This window comes from Larus michahellis, chromosome 1 (genome assembly GCF_964199755.1).
Source record: "Larus michahellis chromosome 1, bLarMic1.1, whole genome shotgun sequence".
In the NCBI taxonomy this organism is placed as follows: domain Eukaryota; kingdom Metazoa; phylum Chordata; class Aves; order Charadriiformes; family Laridae; genus Larus; species Larus michahellis.
In genome coordinates, this window is record NC_133896.1 from 142,300,494 (window position 1) to 142,323,870 (window position 23,377).

At 40.4% G+C, this 23,377-nt stretch overlaps 1 protein-coding gene across 7 annotated transcripts in view; it reads left to right on the forward strand.

Annotated features, from left to right (window-relative positions):
- Positions 1–23,377, forward strand: part of MID1 (midline 1) — a 252,247-nt gene that overhangs the window by 225,284 nt on the left and 3,586 nt on the right. For 6 of the 7 annotated variants that reach the window (XM_074606681.1, XM_074606652.1, XM_074606671.1 and 3 more), the window contains exons 6-9: positions 1,854–1,981; positions 9,702–9,845; positions 19,180–19,341; positions 21,823–22,030. In XM_074606681.1, the coding sequence (XP_074462782.1) occupies positions 1,854–1,981; positions 9,702–9,845; positions 19,180–19,341; positions 21,823–22,030 (642 nt within the window). The remainder of the gene's footprint in view (positions 1–1,853; positions 1,982–9,701; positions 9,846–19,179; positions 19,342–21,822; positions 22,031–23,377) is intronic. The other variant, XM_074606691.1, reaches the window with a different exon arrangement.

Consider the following 23,377-nt stretch of genomic DNA (forward strand, 5'->3'; position numbering starts at 1 on the left):
TGCGCATATTTCAAAGTAATTGCAGTATGATATTCTCTGTTGTAAGCACAACAGGTAACTATGTATAGCAAAGCCATTACACACACTACAATGATTTAGATCGTGCATTATTTACAGTGGGTGAAATGCATTTATCGTAGAAAAGCCCTTTCCAACCAAGTACAGTGTCAGATAGAGCAGGCAGAAGCACAAGAGGAAATTCAGTCCTCTGAACCTACTACGGTGACATGGTGTTTGCGACTGCGAACTGTTGAGCTCACTGAAAACTGACTTCAGTGCACATACAGTGCATCCTTTGCATAGCCCCAAACAAAGTCCAAAAGGGTCTGGTGATACGGTCTTCTTCACAATAAATATGTGCTTAATGGAGGTATTCAAAGAAGCTCTTAATCTTGGATACCTGCTTGCTGGTTTCTTAGCAAAGCCATTGTTGATTTTGTAGAGGTGTTTGCCCTAACACAGGCCCTACAAGAAATGCACGTCTTTTTTTTCCTACCATATATAAAACAGCATAGTGTAACTGCAGATGAACCACTGCGGGGGTGGGAGGGGTGGGGGAGAAAAAAAAAAAAAGAAGTGAAAGACCTCAGGGAATTTTTCCCTCTAAGTACATGGGCCAAAAGGTACTTCAATTATCCTCTCTAAAGAAAACCCATCTGTACTAGGATCTACTTTAAACTAAATTCTACAACCACAGTTGGAAGAGAAACAGTGCTGAAAACTATAACATGAATTATTGACTAACCAACCTTCTCAGCTCAGTTTTTGAAAACTGTGCTGAAGACAGTGAGATGTGCGGCTCAGTTTTTGACTTTCCTAACTGCATTTTCCGAAAATAGTACGCAAGAAATATATGAAAACATAGTTTTTAGTAAGCATTTGGCCTGGAGCCATTTGAGTGATGTCTACAGAGCAATACTCTAATTTGGGAAACTGTCAATTGAAGCAATCAAAATATTTTGATCTGACACGTGTCATGAAAGGCAGATAACTGACATACTTAGTGCACATGGTTGTGTCTTTGCCTCCAAACTCAATTAACAAATGAGGTTTAATAACCTCTTTGCTTAAACAGACCAAACTTTCTGTAAACACATCCAGTATCCATCTCTCCAGTAACATGCATTTTGAGATATCAAGCTGAAGGATCTGAAAGATATATCCTGATGGCAGTTTTCTTGTGAAAGCTCATCTCTCTATATTGGTACGCCTGGGCAGAAAAAAAGTGGATGTAGCTCCTGAAAAGAGGTAGGCGGGGAAACTTTTCAGTTTTGGAGGAAATGTAAATATGCGCACATGCTTTGCAGGGAAAAGCCTTTCAAAATAAACTGTGCTGACATTTGTTTGTTTTTTCTCCCCCCTGTGCTTTTTGAAGTTAACAGCAGCATGCCGTGCTGAACAGCTGAGGAGGTGTGGGGATCTGCACCAAGCCCTTGGGACAGCAGTGCCAAGGAATGCCTGGAGCAAGAAACTGCTTGGGAAAACAAGGGTTGGGAGAGATGCAGCATCTGTCAGCATTGCTTAAAACACAGATAAATATGGTGCTATTGCTACTTTGGTTCAGTGGGTGACTAGAAAGAACAATTCAAAGTATATTGTCGCTTAACCAGTATGATGTTAAAAACTTATCTTACACTGCGTGTTAGGCAAATGCTAATAAGAGATTTTTACTGGAGACTTTACTCACAAAAATAAAAGTGACAGAAGAAGCTCTTAAACCATATAAATAAAACACATGTAAAAGTTTTTGTCAAGCTTTTTGAGAAGTGATAACAATCATAATGATCAGATCCTACCTTGATGTGAAAGTTATTGTGTCTTGTGTGCTTAAAGACTTTTTCTTTTTGTTATAGGGTTTCCATGGCAACTGCATCATCCCAGGTTCTAATTCCTGAAATTAATCTCAATGATACTTTCGATACTTTCGCACTTGATTTTACCAGGGAGAAGAAATTGTTGGAATGCCTTGATTACCTTACAGGTAATTTTTTTCTCAAGGTGCTACTATTATATGCTCTTCATAAAATAGTAGTGATAGGATTTTCTTCATTACTCTCTGTGGTCAAATAACTTTGGCTGACTGCCAGGTGCCCACCAAGCTGCTTTCTCACTCCACCCCCTCAGCAAGACAGAGGGAGAAAATAAGATGAAAAGCTCATGGGTTAAGATTAAGGACAGGAAGTTCACTCAACAATTACTGCTACAGGTAAAACACACTTAACTTGGGGTAGATTACTGTAATTTCTTGCCAATTAATGGTAAGAGTAGGATACTGAGAAATAAAAACAAAACTAAAAACACTTTCCCCCATCCCATTCTCTTCTTGGGCTCAACTTCACTCCCAGCTCTTCTACCTCCTCCCCCTGAGTGGCACAGGGGGACAGGGAAGGGGGGTTGCAGTTAGTTCATCACACGTCGTCTCTGCTGCTCCTTCCTCCTCACACTCTTCCCTGGCTCTGGCATGGGCTTCCTCCCACGAGATGCAGTTCTTCACGAATTTCTCCAACATGGGTCCTTCCCACAGGCTGCAGTTCACCAAGAACTGCTCCAGCACAGGTCCTTTCCATGGGGTACAGACCTTCAGGAATATATGGACCATTGTGGGTCCCCCATGGGCCATGGTTCCTGTCAGAAAACTTGCTCCTGCACGGGCTCCTGCCCGCAGGCTGCAGCTTCCTTCAGGGCACATCCACCTGCTCCAGTGTGGGTCTTCCACACACTGCAGTGCAGATATCTGCCCCACTGTAGTTCTCCACAGGCTGCAGGGGGACAACCTGCGTCACCATGGTCTTCTCCACAGGCTGCAGGGGAATCTCTGCTCCAGTGCCTGGAGAACCTCCTGCCCCTCCTTCTTCACTGACCTTGGTGTCTGCAGGGCTGTTTCTCTCACATGTTCTCACTCCTTTCTCTCCCAGCTGCTGCACAGCCTTTTTTACCCTTTCTTAAATACGTTATCACAGAGGCACTACCAGCATCAGTGATGGGCTCAGCTTTGGGCAGTAGCAGGTCTGTCTTAGAACTGGCTGTGTCCGACACGTGGTCAGCTCCTGGTCTTTTCTCACAGAAGTCACCCCTGCAGACCAACTACCAAAACCTTGCCACATAAACCCTACACACTCTCCCTCTTAATCCTATTTAGGATTACCCCCAGCAGCCCCAGAATGCCCCAGGAAGCATTAGGTGCTACAGAGCACAACTGAGATGCATTTCCTACCTCCTCTCCTCGTATTCCTCCCCACCAGGGTGTGGGCAAGTGGGAGTGAGAAACGGTTAAATGCCATTGCAGCAGAGTGAAATGAAAGAACAGCTGGAGCTCCATCTGGAGCCGCCAGAGGAGGGAAAGCAGGGACCAGATCCCATTTCCTGGGGGACGGATGCTCCACGTGTTACCCTCTCCCTTGGGGCTGCCTCCTTGCTGCGGCAGAATTGCAGCCTGGCAGATTTCCCATGAGCAACCAGAAGCTGTTCAAGCAATCAACATCAAGGGCTCAGCACCGTGTATTTCCCCCCATCGTGGAACTGGAGGACCTGGCTGTGTCTGGGACTAGAGAGCACGCAGTGTGCTCTGTGCCGGGGCGTGGGATGGGTTCTCTGCAGAGCAGAGCCGAGCCCCAGCTCGCCTAACAGAGCTTTGGCCTGAAGAAGCCCGCAGGATTAGACTCTTACTGAAGGCCTGAGTAATGTGCGATCTCAGAGTATATAATGACTCACAAAGAGAAACAAATTACTGTAATTTAGGGTGTTTTGATTTCAATGCCAGAATTAGAACAATTCATTCCAGTTCAATTGAAAACAGAAGAGACACTGGGTAAGTTTTCATTTTGCAGAGTCTTTAAGCATCTGCTGTTAACAGCAAGAATTTGCAATGAAAGGTACAAAACACTATCAGAAAAGCACTTGAAAACACTTTCTAGACCCATTCTCTTAGCCTGGTTTACAGGAGATATACCCATGTTATTTCAGAAGAATGTGAGAGCACAGAGTCTCCTCATTGCCAACCATTGGATCTTTTCCATGCAGAGGGCTGGCTTATGGCTTTTCTTCAGAGGAAAGGCTGAGATAGTTGGGGTTGTTCAGCCTGAAGAAGAAAAGGTTCTGGGGAGACCTTGTTGTGGCCTTTCAATGCTTAAAGGGGGCTTGTAAGAAAGATGGGGACAGACTTTTTAGCAGGGCCTGTTGTGATAGGGCAAGGAGTAATGGTTTTAAACTGAAAGAGTGAGATTCAGATTAGATATAAGGAAGACATTTTTTACAGTGAAGGTGGTGAAACACTGGCCCAGGTTGCCCAGAGAGGTGGCAGATGCCCCATCCCTGGAAACATTCCAGGTCAGGTTGGATGGGGCTCTGAGCAACCTCATCTAGTTGAAAATGTCCCTGGTCATTGCGGGGGGCTTGGACTAGATGACCTTTAAAGGTCCCTTCGAATCCAAAATGTTCTATAATTCTATGAATAAGTGAACAGATTAATACTGGAAAGAGCAAGGCTGTCTGCATGCATAGGACAGCATCACCATTGCCTTATAGAGCTGTGGGGCTCTTGCCATATCTGAAAGAAAGCTTTTATGTACAAGAAATTTCTGTATCACCGTGTGACTGGGGAATATAGTGTTCAAAACATACTTGAGTAAATAATGCATAATAATAATGTGGTGAGCTGGTTTTTCCTGATTACCATTTTTATCCTTGACCTTGATGCCCAGTGAAGAACAGTTTTAGCTGGCTCTGTCTGTGTACTAGTTTTCTTCACATTAATACATAGCATATGGCTGCAACGGCAAAATCCAAAACACATGTCCAAATTGTCTGAGCATAAAATACAACCTATGCAGACAGTTAAAATACGTTTATGTAAATATATGTAATATATATGTGTATATGTATAGTCCCAAGAGACAAATGCACTTGATTATTCTCTATTGTTGTTCAGAAACTCTAAAGGAAGATTTACTTTATTTTACCCCTTTCAGATTGATGAATGGAATCTTCATAGATCTTAAACTGAAAACTTTGTGACAGAGTGAATTGGGCTTTACTTTTATCATGTTTCGCAGTTAAGTAAAACGAAGACCATTTGTAAGTCCTAGTTGTGCGCCTGTGTTGTGAATCAAGTGAAGAATCCTCTATTATATCAATTGTCAGTATTGCTTCAGAACAAAATGTCAAAGCCTGAATTCCAGCTTCATTCTGTCTGCTGTCAGTTGCCTTTGAAGCAATTGGCTTTGGTTGTCTTCTGGAGATTTTCTTCTCTTTTGGTTCTTCCCAGTGTGCTATTTGTCAGATCTTCATTCTCCATCTCCCCAGCCCCAGTTTTCTATGTGGCACATCGAAGTTTGCATCTTTCTTTCTTCCTAGCCTATTTCTTTCCCAAATATAAATTTAACTAGTGTGCTTATCATTTACACACCTGTCTGTCCAAAGCTTCTGCTATCCAAATGAAAATCTGGTATCTCTCTGAAAGTTGCCAGCCAGACATTGAGATGTCAAGCTCAGCATGGTAAAACAATACCCTTAATCTTCTTCTGACTGTTCTATCCTCTGTATATATAGCCTTGACATCATTTGAAAGCTTTCTTATCTTGCCAGTTGCTCAAGCTCTTCATCTGGAACTCATCTTTTTCTAAACATGTATTTAGATAGATCCAGGCAATGCATAAGGCTTGCAAACTCTCTGCACAATATTACTAACATAAGGACTTTTTTTTTTATCCATTGTGAATCAAAAATACTTGTTCTGTGTCTTAATACTCTGAAATCAATTGCAGGAACATCTATTCTTTGACGTTGCAATTTGCCCTGCTTCAGAAATCCCATCTGAAACAATGATACATTTTCTTCATCCATCACTTTAGCTATGACTGTACCAAGAAATATGCATTGCCTGGCATATATACCAGCATTTTTTTCACACAGAAGCAACTTCATTCTGGAAACCCTTCACTACTTGTCTTTCCTCTTAACTCTTTCAGTATTAAAAGATCAAAACCCACCTCCAGCCAGCTCAGTCTCATGCTTTGGAAGTAACAACTGAGAGAAGTTTAGAGCAGCTTCCTTAACTCCTTCATGTTTATACCAGCAGTATCAATATTTCTAGCACCATTAAGTCAAGGGGGTGGCTTAGATCTTTGATTTTCACTCATATCAAAATCAGAAAGGAACGCTTCTGTCAGGGAGGTGGAGACCAAGCGAAAAAAGAAAGTTGAGGTGGTTTTAGTCAATCTCTGTGACCTTAACCTGAAAGGATTTAGAAATAGTCTCAATAGTCACCTAGGAGCCACTGCATTCATGCTGGGATTCACCAATGAGAGATGGCAGTTTCCCTAAACTGCCTTTCAGGTGTATGGGCCATGCAAGCGCTTTCACAGATGACATTGAACAGAAGATGGGTTAGACTAACTCCGTTGAAAGGGAGTAGGTATACTCACAAGGTTAGTTACTTCTGGGAGCAAATTTAAGAAACTGCTTTTCTAATATTAGTTATTGCCTTTCAGGCACTTCAGATGTGGTTCCTGACTATTTAAGTGGGCACGCTCAATTTTGAATTGAAGTCATACAAATGAACTAAAACAGCCTTCAACGATTTTCACTCTTGTCAAAGAGTGTTGATTCTTGAATGCAGGTAGATGAAAGTCAATGTGACTGAAGCAGTTACCACTCCCAGATGTTTGTGCTGATCCTCTATTGCGATTGCCACCCCATGACCAAGGAGAGCTATAGATGTTAGGAAGCAATTCCTTAAACCGCTGCGGCTTTCATTGTGCCTTGCTAAGTCTGCTGGCACTGATTCCAGGTTCCCTCACTGCTCAAGGCGGTAAATTTGGGATTTTCAATAGCTGCCTCAAATTTTTTTCAGCTCTCCCTGACATTGGGTAGCACTTTACTGGGAGGCTGGCAATAGCTGATGGCATTAACAGCATCAGCTTTAACATCACTTAACAAACAATCATTAACAAACATCACTCTTGGTACTGTTGCGAGTCAGTGCTCCTTCCTCACCCTGGAATTGACAGGAAGGGCTCATGGGCAATCGCTGCTTCTCCCTGGGAAACAGGACCAAAGGGTGGACACGAGGCTTTATGTCTTCCACTGCTGTGCTTGAGATATGCGGGGCCTCCTCTTCCCAAGCAGCTGTGGAGCACACCAGAGTCAAGACCACATCGGGGAAGGTGCATGCTGCAGCCCTGAGATCGCTCTGGAGTCTCTGTTGAGCTTTCCCTGTGGCATCTGAGCTCTGTAGCAGTACTATAAATTTGATAAGCAAATCACACACTATGAAATGTAATAATGAAGATAAATTATTAAGGTCAATCTCTTTAATTGCATTATGGACTTACACTCTTCAGAGGAGTATGTGCTTTGGAATGATGAATTTGTCAGTCAGATTTCTACATTATTTTGAAAGTTGTAGCAAACCATTTGCATGCAGACTTCCCTGTCCGTCTACAGAAGCGGGTAAATTTTGTTTTACTCTGAGTGGTTTATGAAATGAAGAGCTGAGTTTCATGCAGTATACTGCAGGTGGGTGTGGGTTAATCATAAGAGCAAGGGAAAAGATGTCCTGCTTCGGTCAAATCTCTTTTTTCTGTCATTCTCATTACATGAAGGTCTGTAAATCTCCAGCCATAAGGCCAGCCAGGTGTGCTTATGAAGAGAGAACTTATGCTGTCATTTTCAAAGGAGTTGAAGACACTTAGGTGCTATTGAAATGCAGTTTACGGTTCATTAAACCTTCAGTAATTGTTATTTTCCATAAATTAATATTTATTATCTATGTTGTAGTAATAACAGGTGCATTTCTCAAGTAAAACGTTCTGCTCCATTAGGTGCAGGAGATGACTGAAGAAGAATATAGTTGAGTATTAGCACACAAAAAACGTGGATCCACTTGTATATTTGTGATTGATATACTTTTTCAATTTTTTTTTTGTTTTACCTTGAAGGACAGGCAAAATATGAAAATGAAGCCTCAGCTAGAAAAAAAAAATAGATAACTGCAGCTGATTGTTCTGCTGAATACATTTTTGAAACAGAGATGATAGGACCAGTGCAGTACTGCACAGCTTTCAGCATGGTTAGCTGGCCTCAGTTAGTACACAGCCTCTAAACTGCAGCATTCATCTTTCCAAAAGATTGTGGGGGGTGTTTCTTCTCCTTTTGTTTATATTCCCCTTCTGGATGACTGTTCTTATTGTAGATCATTTCTCTCTCTCTCTCTTTATTAATACCCATTTGTCCCAAGGGTTCCTCTGCCGAGAAAAAAAAAAAAGTCATTGGTAGTCTTCCGTGTTACAATATTTAGAGCATTACAAATCATGGTCATATCATGAAAGACATTTGAACGTTTCCATATGCCTGTTGGTTGAAAGAGGCTGCTTAGAAATGCATCTGCACTTTAATCTGTGGGAACATGTATCAGTAAACCAGGGACATGAGCTATAAAAACTCAGAAAGTAAAATAGATGTTTCATAAAAATAAGTTGTTGCAAAAGTAAAGGTGAAATTCCTTCAGAGGGACCTTTTTTTGAGGCCATTAGTTGTGGCTAACAGAAGTTACAGAGCTGAAAGCAAAAATACCATTCAGAGTTGCTTTCCTTTTCCTTTAATTTAAGCATATTGTGGTTGTTTCAGCTTGAGTACCCTCCTTCTTCACTCTGTGACAGCTGGAAGGAACACTGTTAAACACAAGGAATATTTTTTTTTTTCTTTTTTGCATGATGGTGGCATGTAGGGAAGATGATTAGGAATGAGGCTCCCACCGAGACAAGCATGCAGGAAGGACCACAAGTCTTTCAAAAAAAGACTCATTTGTTTCTTATTTAGGTGCCTGTTTTTGTAGAGAATGCAAACAAGGAAAATTTAGATCTAAGAATTTTGCTTCAAGTTCCACTTAAATAAACCCATGTGTTAATAGGGGTAAAGAATGTATAGCTTGCTACACAGAGATAAAAAAACCCAACAACCAGAGGGACAACTTTTTATTAAAGTGTTTCGGTTGTTTTCTAGAATTCTTTAATTGGCAATGACATTGAATTTTAGGTTGTAATAGTCATACAGTCATTAAGCTATGATAAGAACTCTATGTAAGGCTGAAAAAAAGTGAGTTGTATTGCCAACAGAAACTATATGCATCTATATTAGAAAGGATAGCTAGGAAATAAATAAAAATGAACTTGGAGAGATTGAGCATGAAAAAATGAACATGTGGAGGCTTGACCAAAATTATATTTTTTTTAAAACCGCTTAGCCAATCTCTGGTAAAACAGGTTAGGCAAATGGTGCTTTCAAGTCAACAGTGAAGAGTGTTGACTCTCCCTATTGATATATGCTTCAGTGAAACTTTGATCATTTCAGTGTGATGGTCAGAAACTAACATAGAAAAAATAGTATGTCAATTGTCCCCATTAATCACAGTGTAATGTGACCACCAACATATTGCTTGTGCTAGGGCATCTGAAACTAAAGCTACTTTAATACAAATTATTTTCAAAATCTGGAGTTCCTAGGTGATTATATTGAAAGGAAGAATTCCTTTGCAACAATTTATTGATAATCTAAGTTACTACTGGAATTAGTGAAAAGTTGTTGAAAAGCCTGTTGGACAGTAAAGCTGCAAACTCATACATCAGATGCATCCCCTAATCTTAGGTGAAAAGGGAAATATTTTACTGGTTGTGTCAATAAGCCTCCTCTGTTGTATCTCATAGCTCCCAACCCACCCACCATTCGAGAAGAACTCTGTACAGCTTCTTATGATACCATTACTGTCCACTGGACATCGGATGATGAGTTCAGTGTGGTCTCTTACGAGCTGCAGTACACCATCTTCACCGGACAAGCTAATGTTGTTAGTAAGTATAAACCTTCTCTCTTCTAGTTCTGTTTCCTTATGGTTTCTTCGTAAAGCAAGTACTTTTAAATATAAATGACTCATAAGTCAAGAAAAAAAAGAAAAAAATATTTTCTATGAAGATTTAAAGCCAAAATTTTAAATCCAGGCCAGTACCGATTTCAAGGGGTTTTAAAATTAAGAATTCATTTTGTTAAAATTTCTTCTGTGTTTTGTGGGAGTGCCATGTACTGAGAGTTTTCAAAGACTGAAACCAGCACATATTCGCAAAGGCACAAGTACTGCCCATGTTAACAGGACATCATAAAATCATAGAACCATAGAAAAGTTTGAGTTGGAAGGAACCTTTAGAGGTCATCTCGTCCAAACCCCCTGCAATGAGCAAGGACATCTTCAACTAGATGAGGTTGCTCAGAGCCCCGTCCAACCTGACCCGGAATATTTCCAGGGATGGGGCAACTGCCACCTCTCCGGGCGACCTGGGCCTATGTTTCACCACCTTCACTGTAAAAAATGTCTTCCTTATATCTAATCTGAATCTACCCTCTTTTAGTTTAAAACTATTACCCCTTGTCCTAGTGCAACAAAAAATCTGTCCCCATCTTTCTTACAAGCTCCCTTTAAGTATTGAAAGGCCACAATAAGGCTTCCCCGGAACCTCAACTCTCTCAGCCTGTCCTCACAGGAGAGGTGCTCCAGCCCTCTAATCATTTTTGTGGCCCTTCTCTGGACCACTTCCAACAGGTCCATGTCTTTCCTGTGCTGAGGGCTCTAGTGCTGGATGCAGTACTCCAACTGGGGTCTCACCAGAGCAGAGTAGAGGGGCAGAATCACCTCCCTTGACCTGCTGGCCACACTTCTTTTGATGCTTTCTGGGCTGCGAGTGCACATTTCCAGCTCATGTTGAGCTTCTCATCAACCAACATCCCCAAGTCCTTCTCAGCAGGGTTGCTTTCAATCCCCCAGCCCGTATTGTTACTGGGGGTTGCCCCAACCTGGGGACAGGATCTTGCACTTGGCCTTGTTGAACCTCATGAGGTTCACATGGGCCCACTTCTTGACTTGTCTCTTTCATCTTAGGTCCCTTGTTGCAGATGTAGCCACAGGCACGAAGACCTCATTCCTATTGTCTGGGCTAGTCAGGCACTTGGGACCCTCTCTTGAACCGGTCACTTAGTTACCCTTGACAACTGGACCTTTTTCAGAAATACAGATTAAGTCCTTCCCTCTGATATTTACCATCTTCAAGGCTACAAAGCATAGGTCTCAGCTAGTACACCAAAGGCTAGGGCAGCAAACATAAGTGGAAAAACAATTAATATGGTAACTTTGTTCAATTTATAATGACATTAATTATGATTACTTTATATTTTGTACTGTAGCCCATTTTTTATTAAATACACTCTCTGTTTTGAATCTGTGACTTTCCTGAATGAACAAGCTTACTAATTATTCCTCAGAGTGTTTTATTGTTAAATAGCTATTCCTCAAAAAAAACGATATTGTCTAACCTTTGGCCAGGAAGTCAACACTTCTGGGTTCAGTGCATAGTGAGCATTGACTATGAATTTGGAGAAGTCATTTAACTTCTTCCTGTTGTTCCCTGTATGTTTAACGGGAATACCACTAGCTGACATGTACCTGCTTTGCAAAACTGTCTGAAATCAGCCAATTCAATCAAAAGGTGGAGTTTTTTCAGTCAACAGGCATTTAAATTTGGAACTCATTGCCACAGAAGGTTGTTGATTAAAAGTCTGTTTGAGTTCAAGATATGACTGTATAGATTGTGCAAGAAAAATCCACTGAGAACAATGCAGTGCAGAGACTTCCTTCTGGCTCAGGAAGTCCCCGAGCTGTAAGCTGTTGGAGCCTGGGAGAGCATGGTGAGAAATGATCACTGTATATTTTCCCTGTTCCTTAACACCTTCCTAGGCTCTTGCTTTTGTCCACCATCAGATACCCTGGGCACGCACTGAGCTAGATAGGCTTAGCTCTGACCCAGTGATTTTGTTCTTAGAAAATTTGTTTAGATGCTTGGATGAAAGTCAGCGCTGTGGACATGCTTACATACTTTATATCAGTGAAAAAATGGTATGGTCTATGCCGTCTCCATACGGAGCCAAACGCTTGCACTGACTCCTCTGTTGGTGTGAGCACCTCATTTTCTCCATCACTAAACTGGAGTTAGTTCTTCAAACCATCTGAAAGGATATCTGAGGCTTCGTGCACTGGCATTTTAAAACCATTTTTAGTAGCATACTGTGAATATATCATGGTATTCAGGATTGACTGAAAAATCAGGTGGATTATTGAAAATCTGATGAGTGTTTCGCTAAAACCTCCATTTAGTATTTCACTAAACAGACTAATTTTGGACAACACACTGTAAAATTTAAGATTGCTGGGAAGAGCAAGTAACCTTCAACACATGCTCCTACATCTGAGCAAGCTGGATACCAAGAAGGTCTAATAGTAATTTGGAACAAATTGGAACACAGTAGATAAGGAAGGAAAAGCTTCCCTGATTATTCACTGCTAAGCAGGCAGGTCTTAAAGGTAACACAGTTCGTTGCTTGTTTTCTAACCCATTTTTATCTGTGGCTTTGTGCTAGAGGGCTTTATGCAAGTCAGTTATTGTAACTACTTGTCAACACAGCAGCAGAAAGGTGTGCCATTTCCACACCTTTGTCATGTGGGGTTTTACTCTTTGCTTACTAATGAATAAATAACAAGGTATTTCATTTTTAGGCTGTATTACAGGTTTCCCATGTGAAGGCGAAAGCTTTGATCTGCAAAACATGTATCAATTAATCTACTTCCAGAGACGCAATATGATAATTTTTGGGTCTAGCATGAAGTGCTCAGTGTGCAGTCTGAACTTTTCATTTTGCCACTTTGAAAAAATGGTGTCATTAAAAGTTTGAAGAGAAAACAAATCAACGCTGTAAGAAACTTTGTTTGCAAAGTGCTCTGAAGACGTTAAATGACAGTAGGAAGAAATGAAAGAATTGGCTCTCTTTTTTTTATTTTTTTGAATGCAATAGGTCTTATACAAATATCCTGGCTGTTAGTTTCAATTTAATTGAAAGCTATAATGTTAACCCAAATTGAATACATGCATATATAAGTATATGCGGAATGGTTTTCTAAATGTTGTAAAGCTTTTTTCTAACCTCATTATTTAATGTAGACTTCAACACCTCCAATGGAGATGTTCCTGCCAAGTCTAACTGCTGCAGATCTGCCCAGGTTTCTAACACGTGGGGCTGTCCCAGTACTTTTCAATTTTCACTGGTACAGGAAATTTGCCCACTAACATCCTGATTTGACTCAGAACACTGCTTGGACATCTCTTCACTTTGTTGGATTATATTCTTTGTCCTGCAAAAGGGTCTGATATCACAACTTTTATAGATGACTTTCCAAAATTGTCCCTAGAATATCAGAACGTACCTTACCAGCGTGGCGTAACACAGAAAGCTATTTTCACTGTAAGTAGCATTAGCAGGCGCTGCACTGCAGCCTTCATGATGAGCTGAAGCTAGGTCATCCTTTTTTTTTTTTTCAAATCCTGTTTTAATGGAATAGATTTTGGTTTAGCACAAATTTCTTTCTATTTATGGAATTTGCATGCTGTTGCACATAATTATTTTGAAAACTTATTTCTCTGTCATATCCCAAAAAGTTTCCATCGGTATTGCATTCTGCCTGTAGTGGATAATGTAAAGAGGTTCACACATCGTCTTCAGTTCTGCGTTTTTGTAGCTATGAATTACTCAGAAAGGAGTAGCTAGAGTACTGCATTAAACCAACAAGCTATTTTCCCCTGAGACAATAGGAATCACTTTGCATACATACCCACCTACCGTGCTAATGGAGGTTGTTATTTTGGAATCCGTTTCTTAAAACCACAGAGCCAGACTGACTGCACTTTCTGCTCTTCAGTACATTTCCCCCACCAGAGGCATACATCATTCAGAGATTGCTAAGAATTCAGTAACAAAACCAAGCAATGCTATGTTTTTCTAGGGTATTTTCTATCCAACATAATCATCTATATTCTTTTTTATTAACTGAAAAATTGGAGAGTTAACATTTGATGGAAAAGGTCCAAATAGAGTATTTCATTTTGAATCCTATTTCATACAGGAAAGATTATTTCCAAATGTGGCCAAACGCCTTGGCTATTAATGCTTGGCAGCCCTGTTCTGTGCATAAGAGCAATACAGAACTTTAAATTAAGCAGGCTTTTACTAAAGCAGTTGTTCTCAGAGTTACACCATTCGCACATTTGCATTTCTGAGAGGCAGCTAATCACCTGCAATCTGAATGTTGTAAAGGCTTTTAAAATGACTTTGTCACTAGCTAGCTAACATGCATTATAATTTCATTATCCCATTTCAATACATTTTCAAGTGTTTATTGAGTATGCATTTTTTTAACATCATGGAATTGCTTTAGTGTGCTTCAGAAAGGTTAAAATTTAAACACCCAGCTTTTTACTAGGTGCAATACAAGATGTCTCCATGAAAAACACATCTCTCTCTTCCAGACAAAAAGCAGTAAATAATACTATCTTTCCTGGTAAATGGAATTTAGGTTAGTTAGTTTCATTGGCTAAATATTAAAATTTACTGTATTAAGGATACGGTGTGCTGTCAGAACCTTCTCAGTGATACACGGTTACTCTTCCTATAAGATAGGGTAAATTTTTGTTGAAGGATCTAAGACAATTTGGAGCCCAAGCTTCCATGAAAAACACTGTTTATGATTCACCAATTAATTTTTGAATGTTCTAGCTTTTGTCTGTTTCTGGAAGTTTTAATTTATTGCAATCTTCAGATACCTACTGAGGATTATATTGAGTATGTTTTAATGGCACAAAAGCAAGTTTGGGATAAAACCAAGAAAATTTGAAGAGTATAAAAACAGTGTATTTCTTAAAAAAATGTGATGTGTTTTGCAGAAACTCTGCATATATTATTTTCTTTCACATGGGAATGCAGGGTGGGGGTGGAGAGCTGTTACCTTCACCTACTGTATTTGTTCTACCAATTTGAATTGGTAATAATTTATTTAAATAAAGCACTTAAAAATAATTAAAATGCTTAAGAGATTAAATAACCTTCCCATGACTTTTGTGCTCCTCTTCCAGTTTTCAAGAAGATGTAATTTATTAAAATCTACCAGTGTAAATTTTAGGAGGATTTACACCTTGGGATTTTTCCCATCTGTTTTTTAAAGTGCATCAACAGCCAACACCAGGGAAATAGCTTTACAAATTATTACCTCCAGACTCTGAGAAACTTGTTTTGAAAACTCACACATCCTGTACGGACATCACTGTGCTTGCTGCACCGTTCCAGGATGTAATTTAAATTCTCTACATTTTTGTAGGCTACAGTTTTAAAATACATTGTTTTACCACCTGCATAACCCTGTAAAAAGCCCTGGGTTTTTGAAACAAGAAACCTGAATGTAGCCTGGATTAGGAGTGGGTACAATAGAAAACCCTTAGCTCCTGCTGCTGCTCCAGTGAGGAGAAGGTGTATGCTTTCCCACTTAACCTGCTGCCACCGGCAGGGAGCTGAGGGGGCAAACGCTACTCTCGGATGCCCACATTCCCATGTTGCCTGCTCATTTCCCTGAGCTTTCTTAATCATCTTCTTTTGTATTCAGAGAAGAAAGGCTGTCCTGACAGGGCATAAGTGGAGACACATCCTTTTGATGTAGTGAGAAAATATTCTTTCATACCTAAATGCTTAACTTGACTGCCACTCATTATTATTTCTCATTCTGAAGGATTTTGGACTTGTAGATTGACAGCATCAAAACTTCATTTCCAAGATTTCTAGTATCAAAGTTCAGTTTAAAGCCTGTTATCAAGTAGCTCACAGTGAGGAGGCACATGGACACATCACTGAGCTCCTGGGTGTGGAGCCAAGAGCCGAGCTTGTTGGGATAGGAAGATTTGTTAAGCAAAGTAACCGAGTCAGTCATTGCACATCCAGAATTTAGTGTACACCAGTAGTCTGGGGTGCCTAAGACTGGAAGGACAAAGAAAGAAACCCAAGGCGCCTTGTGCCATCAAAGAAGATAGAGCCTTCCCCTATAACACAAGTCAGGTCAAATGAGGGGTTCACAACTCTCTCTATTGACTGCACAGATATTTTAGGATAGGTAAAGCCCTAACTCAGGAACTGTGTTCTTTGTTCAAGGTCATGTGGGACGAATGTACACCTGCCTGTGAGCGTTTTGCCATTAACCCCAGAAGCGGAAGCCAAGATGTAGCAATACCTAAAATTATTGTGGCTCTGCCTTATATACACAGAAATCTAAATTGACCAGTAACTAGATTATTTAATAATATAATAATTTACCCTGTGTGAGTATTTACAGACTAATGAGTATCGCGTGTGTATAAATCCAGGAGAAGATAGACTGGAGAGGAGACTCATAGCAACACAACTGTACCTTCACAGTCCTTCATATACCTATTTGATCCAAGTTGTATACTTCGTTAAGGAGCCTCTGGAGGGTAACATAAAAAGTGTAATGCAAGCCTTAAAACTGTGCCCTTCAGAGAGTTGTAGTGACTAATACAAATCTAATTTTGAGATGCTTTAGCAATAATCTGGGCATTTCTGTGTCTGCTTAAAGTTTTGTTTATATATGGCCTGTGTATACCATACACCTTTTCTTTCAAAGTGTGGTTGTGGAAGGAGAAGACGCTTCCAGGACTATTGTCTGGATTCATCCCAATTACTATCATATGTTATTTGATACCCCACCAGGGGCATCTGAGTTAAGGATACCTTGGTCATCCTGGACTCCCTCTAAATCCAGTGCTTCACTTTTTTATTTTAAATTAACACTTATTTTGCAATAGCACCTATGAGTCAGGTAAGTGATGGTCTCAATGAAAAATCAATGTGGTAGTTCAGCTACGGAACAATTGTGCCTTTAATACCCGTGGCAAATTTTTATTGAGAAAAGATGAGGATTCCTCTGAGCAGTCAGTGCTCAGGAGGTTTCATTCCTTCATTTTATGCCAGGAAACTGCTGCTTTTATTTCCTTTCTTCCTCTCAGGAAACCCATTCACACCCAGCCTAAAAAAATAAATACCATTCAGTAGGTATGGCTCAGTGAAACAAGATGCGGACTGATGTTGCTATAAGCAGTTTACTACAGGTGCTAGGCGTAACTGGGGGTTTCATGGGGCATATCACTGGATTCCTTTTTTCAGGAGGTAGATAGATGGTTGCTCTATATGATCTAGTTTATCAATAGTCTTGAGAAAAACAGTGCTGCAGGGTTGTTTATCTTTGCTGCTTTTATCCACGTATAGCAAACTGTTTGAATCCCTCGTAGCTGATGTTTAGGGAGGCCACGCATGGTCAGGATGCTCACTGGTTGGAGCATAAGGAACATACTAGGATTCTTTTTCCCCACTTTACACCAGGAAACTGCAACAAAGAAATGTTCTCATTCTGGTAAATCATGGTCCAAAGGCCACAACCCACTGTGAGTTCAGCCAGAGGCTTGGACTTCCAGACTTCAAATCAGGGCAGCGGGGCGGGGGGTTTATCTCACCTCATTTCAGATACCTGAAGGTAGAGGTCTCACCTGCGCTAGTCACCTAGGCTCCCTCTGCGGCCAAGAAAACAGAGGCACTTGTGGTAGGATGTTCACACCTGGAGAGGTGATAGAAACTACTCACTGATATCTGCCTCTCCTCAGAGTCCAGAAAAATATGTTAGGCATTGCAGCTCTTCATTAGATGATGAGGTGATATGAGTCCCACCTGAAACTGTGCCTCAGTTACCCATTTGCACGGTAGAATGAATAGGTGCCTGCCTCTCAAGGATGCCATGTAATGTAAGAAAGCTTTGAGACAAAAGCTACGCAATTCTTAGATTAAAATTTGGGGTATGAGTTCTGTTTCTAATGATCTTTTGTTATGAGAAGCACATCCCAAATGAGGAAAGAAACTCCCAGTATGGTTATGCATTGTCCATGAGTCTGTAAACCTGTAGCACAGCTCTTTTTCTTTCAAGTTTTGTGTCCAGTAGCCTTTTAATTTTTACTTTACATAAAGGTTTTGTATTGCCTAATATGTAGAGCTGAAATTGTTCCTGACTTCTAAAAGATTCTCTTCACTTACTGATTTGCTGGTAAAACATGAGTTAAAATCTGAAAGCTATTTTTTAATAACACGATAGGTTTCATAACTTGTTGTAGGCCCAGTAAAGGCAGAGACCAAAAAGTCTGTCAGGTTCCTAATTTGGTCAAGCATTTTTCTTTTAAGTTTTCCAGTCTTACATATGCACACACATTCATACACTTCCATCTGCATATATCTTTTTCTAGCTTTATAGCTATATAAAAGGTTGGGAATATATATACACTCCATGAATGTTAAATGTGTTATTTATGTAAATATTTATAATAAGGGAGCTGTCAGACTGGGGATCCATTAGACCAGGAGCTGTTCAAAATGTACAGTAAGTAATATGGGTGATTGACTGCTATTACAGTTATATTACAGTAGGAGAAATTTATGTAGATGAATAAGTTCTTAATGGAGTATTTTCCTGTTTTGCAGATGATATTGCTCTTTCCTTATTTTACTTACTTCCTACATATTCCTTCCTTCTGTGGTAGGCATCAAACTTATGCAAAAGAGTCTGTAACTGGAAAATTATCCGGCACTCCCCTGGCTGACATCTAACCATGAAGACATAAATCAAAAAGTTGCATCCATTAAATTTACTGGCTTAGATTACATCCTGGCAAAGTCTAGAGCATAAGAGCCAAAGCTTAGTCTAGAGCCCACATCCTACCGTGTTTGGATTCCCATGATTTGCTTCAGGTCCTAAGGAATGCATACCTGGGGACTGTCAGCAAAGGTGGTGCCTCCCCAGCCCTCCTAGTATTACTGTTTATGTTAGTTTTCTGAGGCTTAAACTGAGTTCATTAATCCAAACAGTAGATTGATGGGATCTCCGTAATCCTCTATTTCTTAAACAATAAAGAATTCCTTGTGCTGGGATATGAAACATCTCAGACTGCTCATGCCTCCACTGAGTCATTTCTTAAATGTCCACTTTTTATGGTTGACTTCACGTAGCAAGAACTTAGAACGTACCTTGACTGAGGGCTGATGAAATGAGTTGGTGGCATTAAGTAGCGACTCAGTAAATGTAACAGCCCTTTAAGAGGTACAGAAGCAAAATTGGTATGGCTCGTTGCGTGCTCGGGGGGTGCTTTAAATGTTCCTTTGTTACAAAGGGTTTAGTATGTTATGACTAATGCGCTCTGTTTGAAATTGCAGGTTTATGCAACTCAGCCGACAGCTGGATGATTGTTCCCAACATCAAACAAAACCACTACACAGTGCACGGGTTACAGAGTGGCACTAAGTACATCTTCATTGTTAAGGCCATTAATCAGGCGGGCAGCAGAAGCAGCGAGCCCGGCAAGCTCAAGACAAACAGTAAGTAACGTGAAATCCGGCACGCATACATTCTTCTCTTTTTTTGCCTTCCTTTTCAAGTTTGATCTTTGGAAGATAACAAGAGTGCAGAGCAGTTTAACTTGTTTAAAGTGCTTCCTACAATGAAAACCACTTATTTAACTCAATTCAAGATTGCCAGAGTCTTCAGTAGTGCAGAAATTACTTTTTTTTGAGAGAGATGCATCTGTAGTGTGGTCACTGGAAATATCATTTAGGAGCAGAGCCATCACATGTGAAATGATTGAAAATACTCTTTTGTGGTTTCGTTTTAATGTCCTCTCTATTCTTTTTCCTCTACAAAGCAAAAAACTTTTCCCATGTTTGCAATAAAACATTTTATTTTGGTATAATGCTCATAAGATAATTGCTAGTTTAATTTTATCCTCCAAAATGATCTCTTTCTTAGGACACTGGTAAACTTTCTTAAACTCCATCCGCCTCAATTTTTTATGGAGTTCAACAAGGTGGTAGAGTACTCAGAGATCCCACTTCAAAAAAAAATGGTTACACAAATTATTAGCAGATGTAGTATAGCAACGTTAAGACTGGTTTTCGGCCCTTTTCTTCTTGTGTCCCAGCCAATCCCTCAGTCATGTAGTCATCATGGGCAGCTATGAGCACTGGAAAGGGAACAGTGGGATTTGTGCACCCTCTGAAACCTGCTTATTGTAGAGGAGGGTGCTCGAAGAGGGGTGATGCTGAATGTTGCAAGAAGGAGGCCGCAGGGAATGGCGCGTACATGTTTCGCGTTTTCCCCTTTCTGCTCTTAACCTGGCTTGCATTTCTGCGTAAAAGCTGCTCATACAAACCCCACATCTGCCACCAAGAATCTGCTTATTGTTAAACGTGGTAACCTACAAGCAAATGTGTAACCAGAGGAGCTGTTTGGAAATGGCAGTCTTTTATCCTTTTGTCTCTTTGTGACCCATTGTGGCACAAAAGCAATCTCTCGGGTGACTCTGAGAACTGATGTGACCAGTTACACTTCAGTACAGAGAAAGACATCCTTCAGATACTGCTTCAGCAACACAAAAGCTACTAACCAGCTAGAGAGACGGGCCATAGGTATTTTACTGCTACCGAGCGGTAAGAAAAACTAGTTAAAATGTGCCTCATGTACTTTCCAATGTGTTCATTTTATACTTCGTCATAATACATAACGAAATACACGTTCCAAAATTAGACGGTAAGTCTAAAGCTAAAAGTACTCCTTACCTCGTCCCTGACCCATCTCTAATAATGTTAATTGAGAATTAGTATTGCCTCAATCATCTCCCATTTTAAATATGGGAGGTGATTTTTTAAATATGCATTTTCAGATTGCCTAGAGATCTGAACCAACACATATTGACTGTCACTGTTCAGATGAACTTGATTTCTTCTTATCCCCCACATTAATGCTTTCAGTTTTACTGCATGAGATGCGCTTAACTGTTCATAAACTCTGAACAGTTTACACCTTATGTGAAGTACACGTGTCCGTGACCGACACAGATCTCATGAGCGCACTCATTTCTGTTTCCCGTGCATGTCATCAAATCTTCTGGTTACGTTTTTTTTTCCCTTGATATGAAAGACAATCAGAAGGGAAAAGGGCTTTGCTGGACCACTCATGGAGTCATGCTTTCCTAGTTGTCTTCTGGTGAAGGTAAATGATCATTCTGCTTTTTGTCACAGTGCACAAGCCTGTCAGAATTGTGGCGAGTTTTATATATCTACAGGTTTCGGTTTACCAAAAAGCTTCCTGTTATTGTCTACAAACCTTGTGCTACAGCCGAGGATACGTGCCAAGAGCAATAGCCCCAGTAATGTTTTTACACCATATTATTTGGACCAAGTTACAGTTCACTTCCTTATTTTTAATGCACAGTATCCAGCACCACATGGGCATCCTTCCAGAGCAATCCTGAATTGTTGACTGTGCTTGTTATAAATAAAGCTGTGAGAGAACGAACAGACAAGGCTAGTGCTGCGTCTTATTTTCAAAATAATTTTGTGGGATTTTAAATCATGCTTTTTTGTAGTAAAGATGAAGATGTTATTATGGAGCTTTATCCCTAGAGAATTAATAGAACGTAACTTATTCAAAATCTAATATGCTGTGAAAAAAGCAACCCTCAGACCTTTATTAGCATGTATATTGGTTTCAATTACATGCAAGAATTAGAGTATTCAGGTTACCTCTAGGTCAGAGATAATGGGCATGATGATTATGCAGGGCTCTTTTCAGGGATTATCTACACGGGGAAGTTAGCGCACAATGAGACTGACAGTAAACTGACAATGCAAACTAGCTATCGCAGGGAGAAGAATAGGTTAGTCTATCTCAAGGAGGCTTCAGAGGAGGAGATTAATATGGTTTTGTAATCTTGTGGGCTTCTTAGAGGCATGCTAATCCACTGTCCTTTTCAAAATCAAAGCCAAACCATTCTTCTGCCATCTTTGTCTCTGCCTCTCTAGGTCAGCCATTTAAACTGGACCCCAAATCTGCACATAGAAAACTGAAAGTGTCGCATGATAACCTGACAGTGGAACGTGATGAAACATCCTCCAAGAAGAGTCACACACCAGAGCGATTCACCAGCCAAGGGAGCTACGGAGTAGCTGGCAATGTGTTCATTGACAGCGGGCGGCATTACTGGGAAGTGGTTATAAGCGGGAGTACGTGGTATGTATATGAAAATACATGTGAAAAGAATCACTAGCTCACACCAACGGTCTGTGCAGGTCCCAGCATGGTTTTTCTATCAGAGACCAGTAGCAGAGGCATGGGGAACGGTACGAGAGCAGGACAAACATATACTTTCACATTGTTTGTCATAATATATTCTCAATATCCAGCACTTTCGGACTCTGGACCTAAGTCTGCCAGATAGAGCATCTTTATATTTAGTAGCCTTCACAGGATTTTTACTCCATGGCTGGGGATGGTTGTTATTTGAACCCACATACAGTACATTGTAAGATTTTAGTGAATTGGAGAATTTGGAAAGTTTCACCTTGTTTATTATACAATGGGGCAAATTCTGTAAGTGTAATCATTTCTTTACCAAACGTGAAAGATCTTAACATCTTTCAGTAAGAAAAAAACAAAAAACCAACACAATATGAGGACAATTTGATGATCCAGTTTCACAGGGGTGGAAGTCAGATTAGCTTCTGGGGAGGGGCCATGGAGCAGCAGAGCCCAGGTCTGTGCCCCAGGGTATGGAGCAAGGGGCAGGAAATGGAGGATTGCATTCCTCCGCTCCTGAATGATCCTCTGTGTCATACAGGGGTGGATTTCAGGGGCCTGTTATTCAGTAGAAGAGATGTCATCCTTTGGGATTCAAAGGCAACAATCACGATGGAAAGTTAATGGAGTGGAAAAATCAGTGAGGTCTTCAGGTATGCCCACTGTCTCAAACAAGAAAAATGCTGTTTGCCTGTGCCAACTCTGAGGAGTGGAAATAGAGTAATTTATGGCATATTAATCTCTGTTGGTTGAAAGTCCAACAAATCCTGCAGTGTCTCTAGAACGTGAGGAACTTTTACATTTCTGTTATATATGAGAAATCAGGTATTTGCCTTCGGTGTCCATTAATGAGAACATTTTCACAATCCTTTTACCCTGCACATCTTACCATAAATTATGGTTTGCAGAGCAAATGTCTTCACCTACAATTGCTTCACTTGGCCCAAAACCCAGTCTCAAAAACACTTATTTGAATTTAAAAACCACACCAACATCTGGCAAAACATATTTGGGAATGGCAAAAATGGGGGGTTTTAATGTGTCCTTTGACGTTTACTCTTGCATTCCTTCTTTTGGGCCATATATTAAAGGAGCAAGGAGAGATCAGATTAGCTGACAGATAGCAATCTGTGTTAAAATCAATGAATTCCTCTGTATTCATCTGTTTGGAAGTGGAAATTTGAGGCCCACTGGTTTAAACTCTGAGTTGCCGAGTATTCAACAATTTTCCTTTTGAATACCGGAGGTGAGTACTCAAAAGAATTACCATTAACAGCCAAA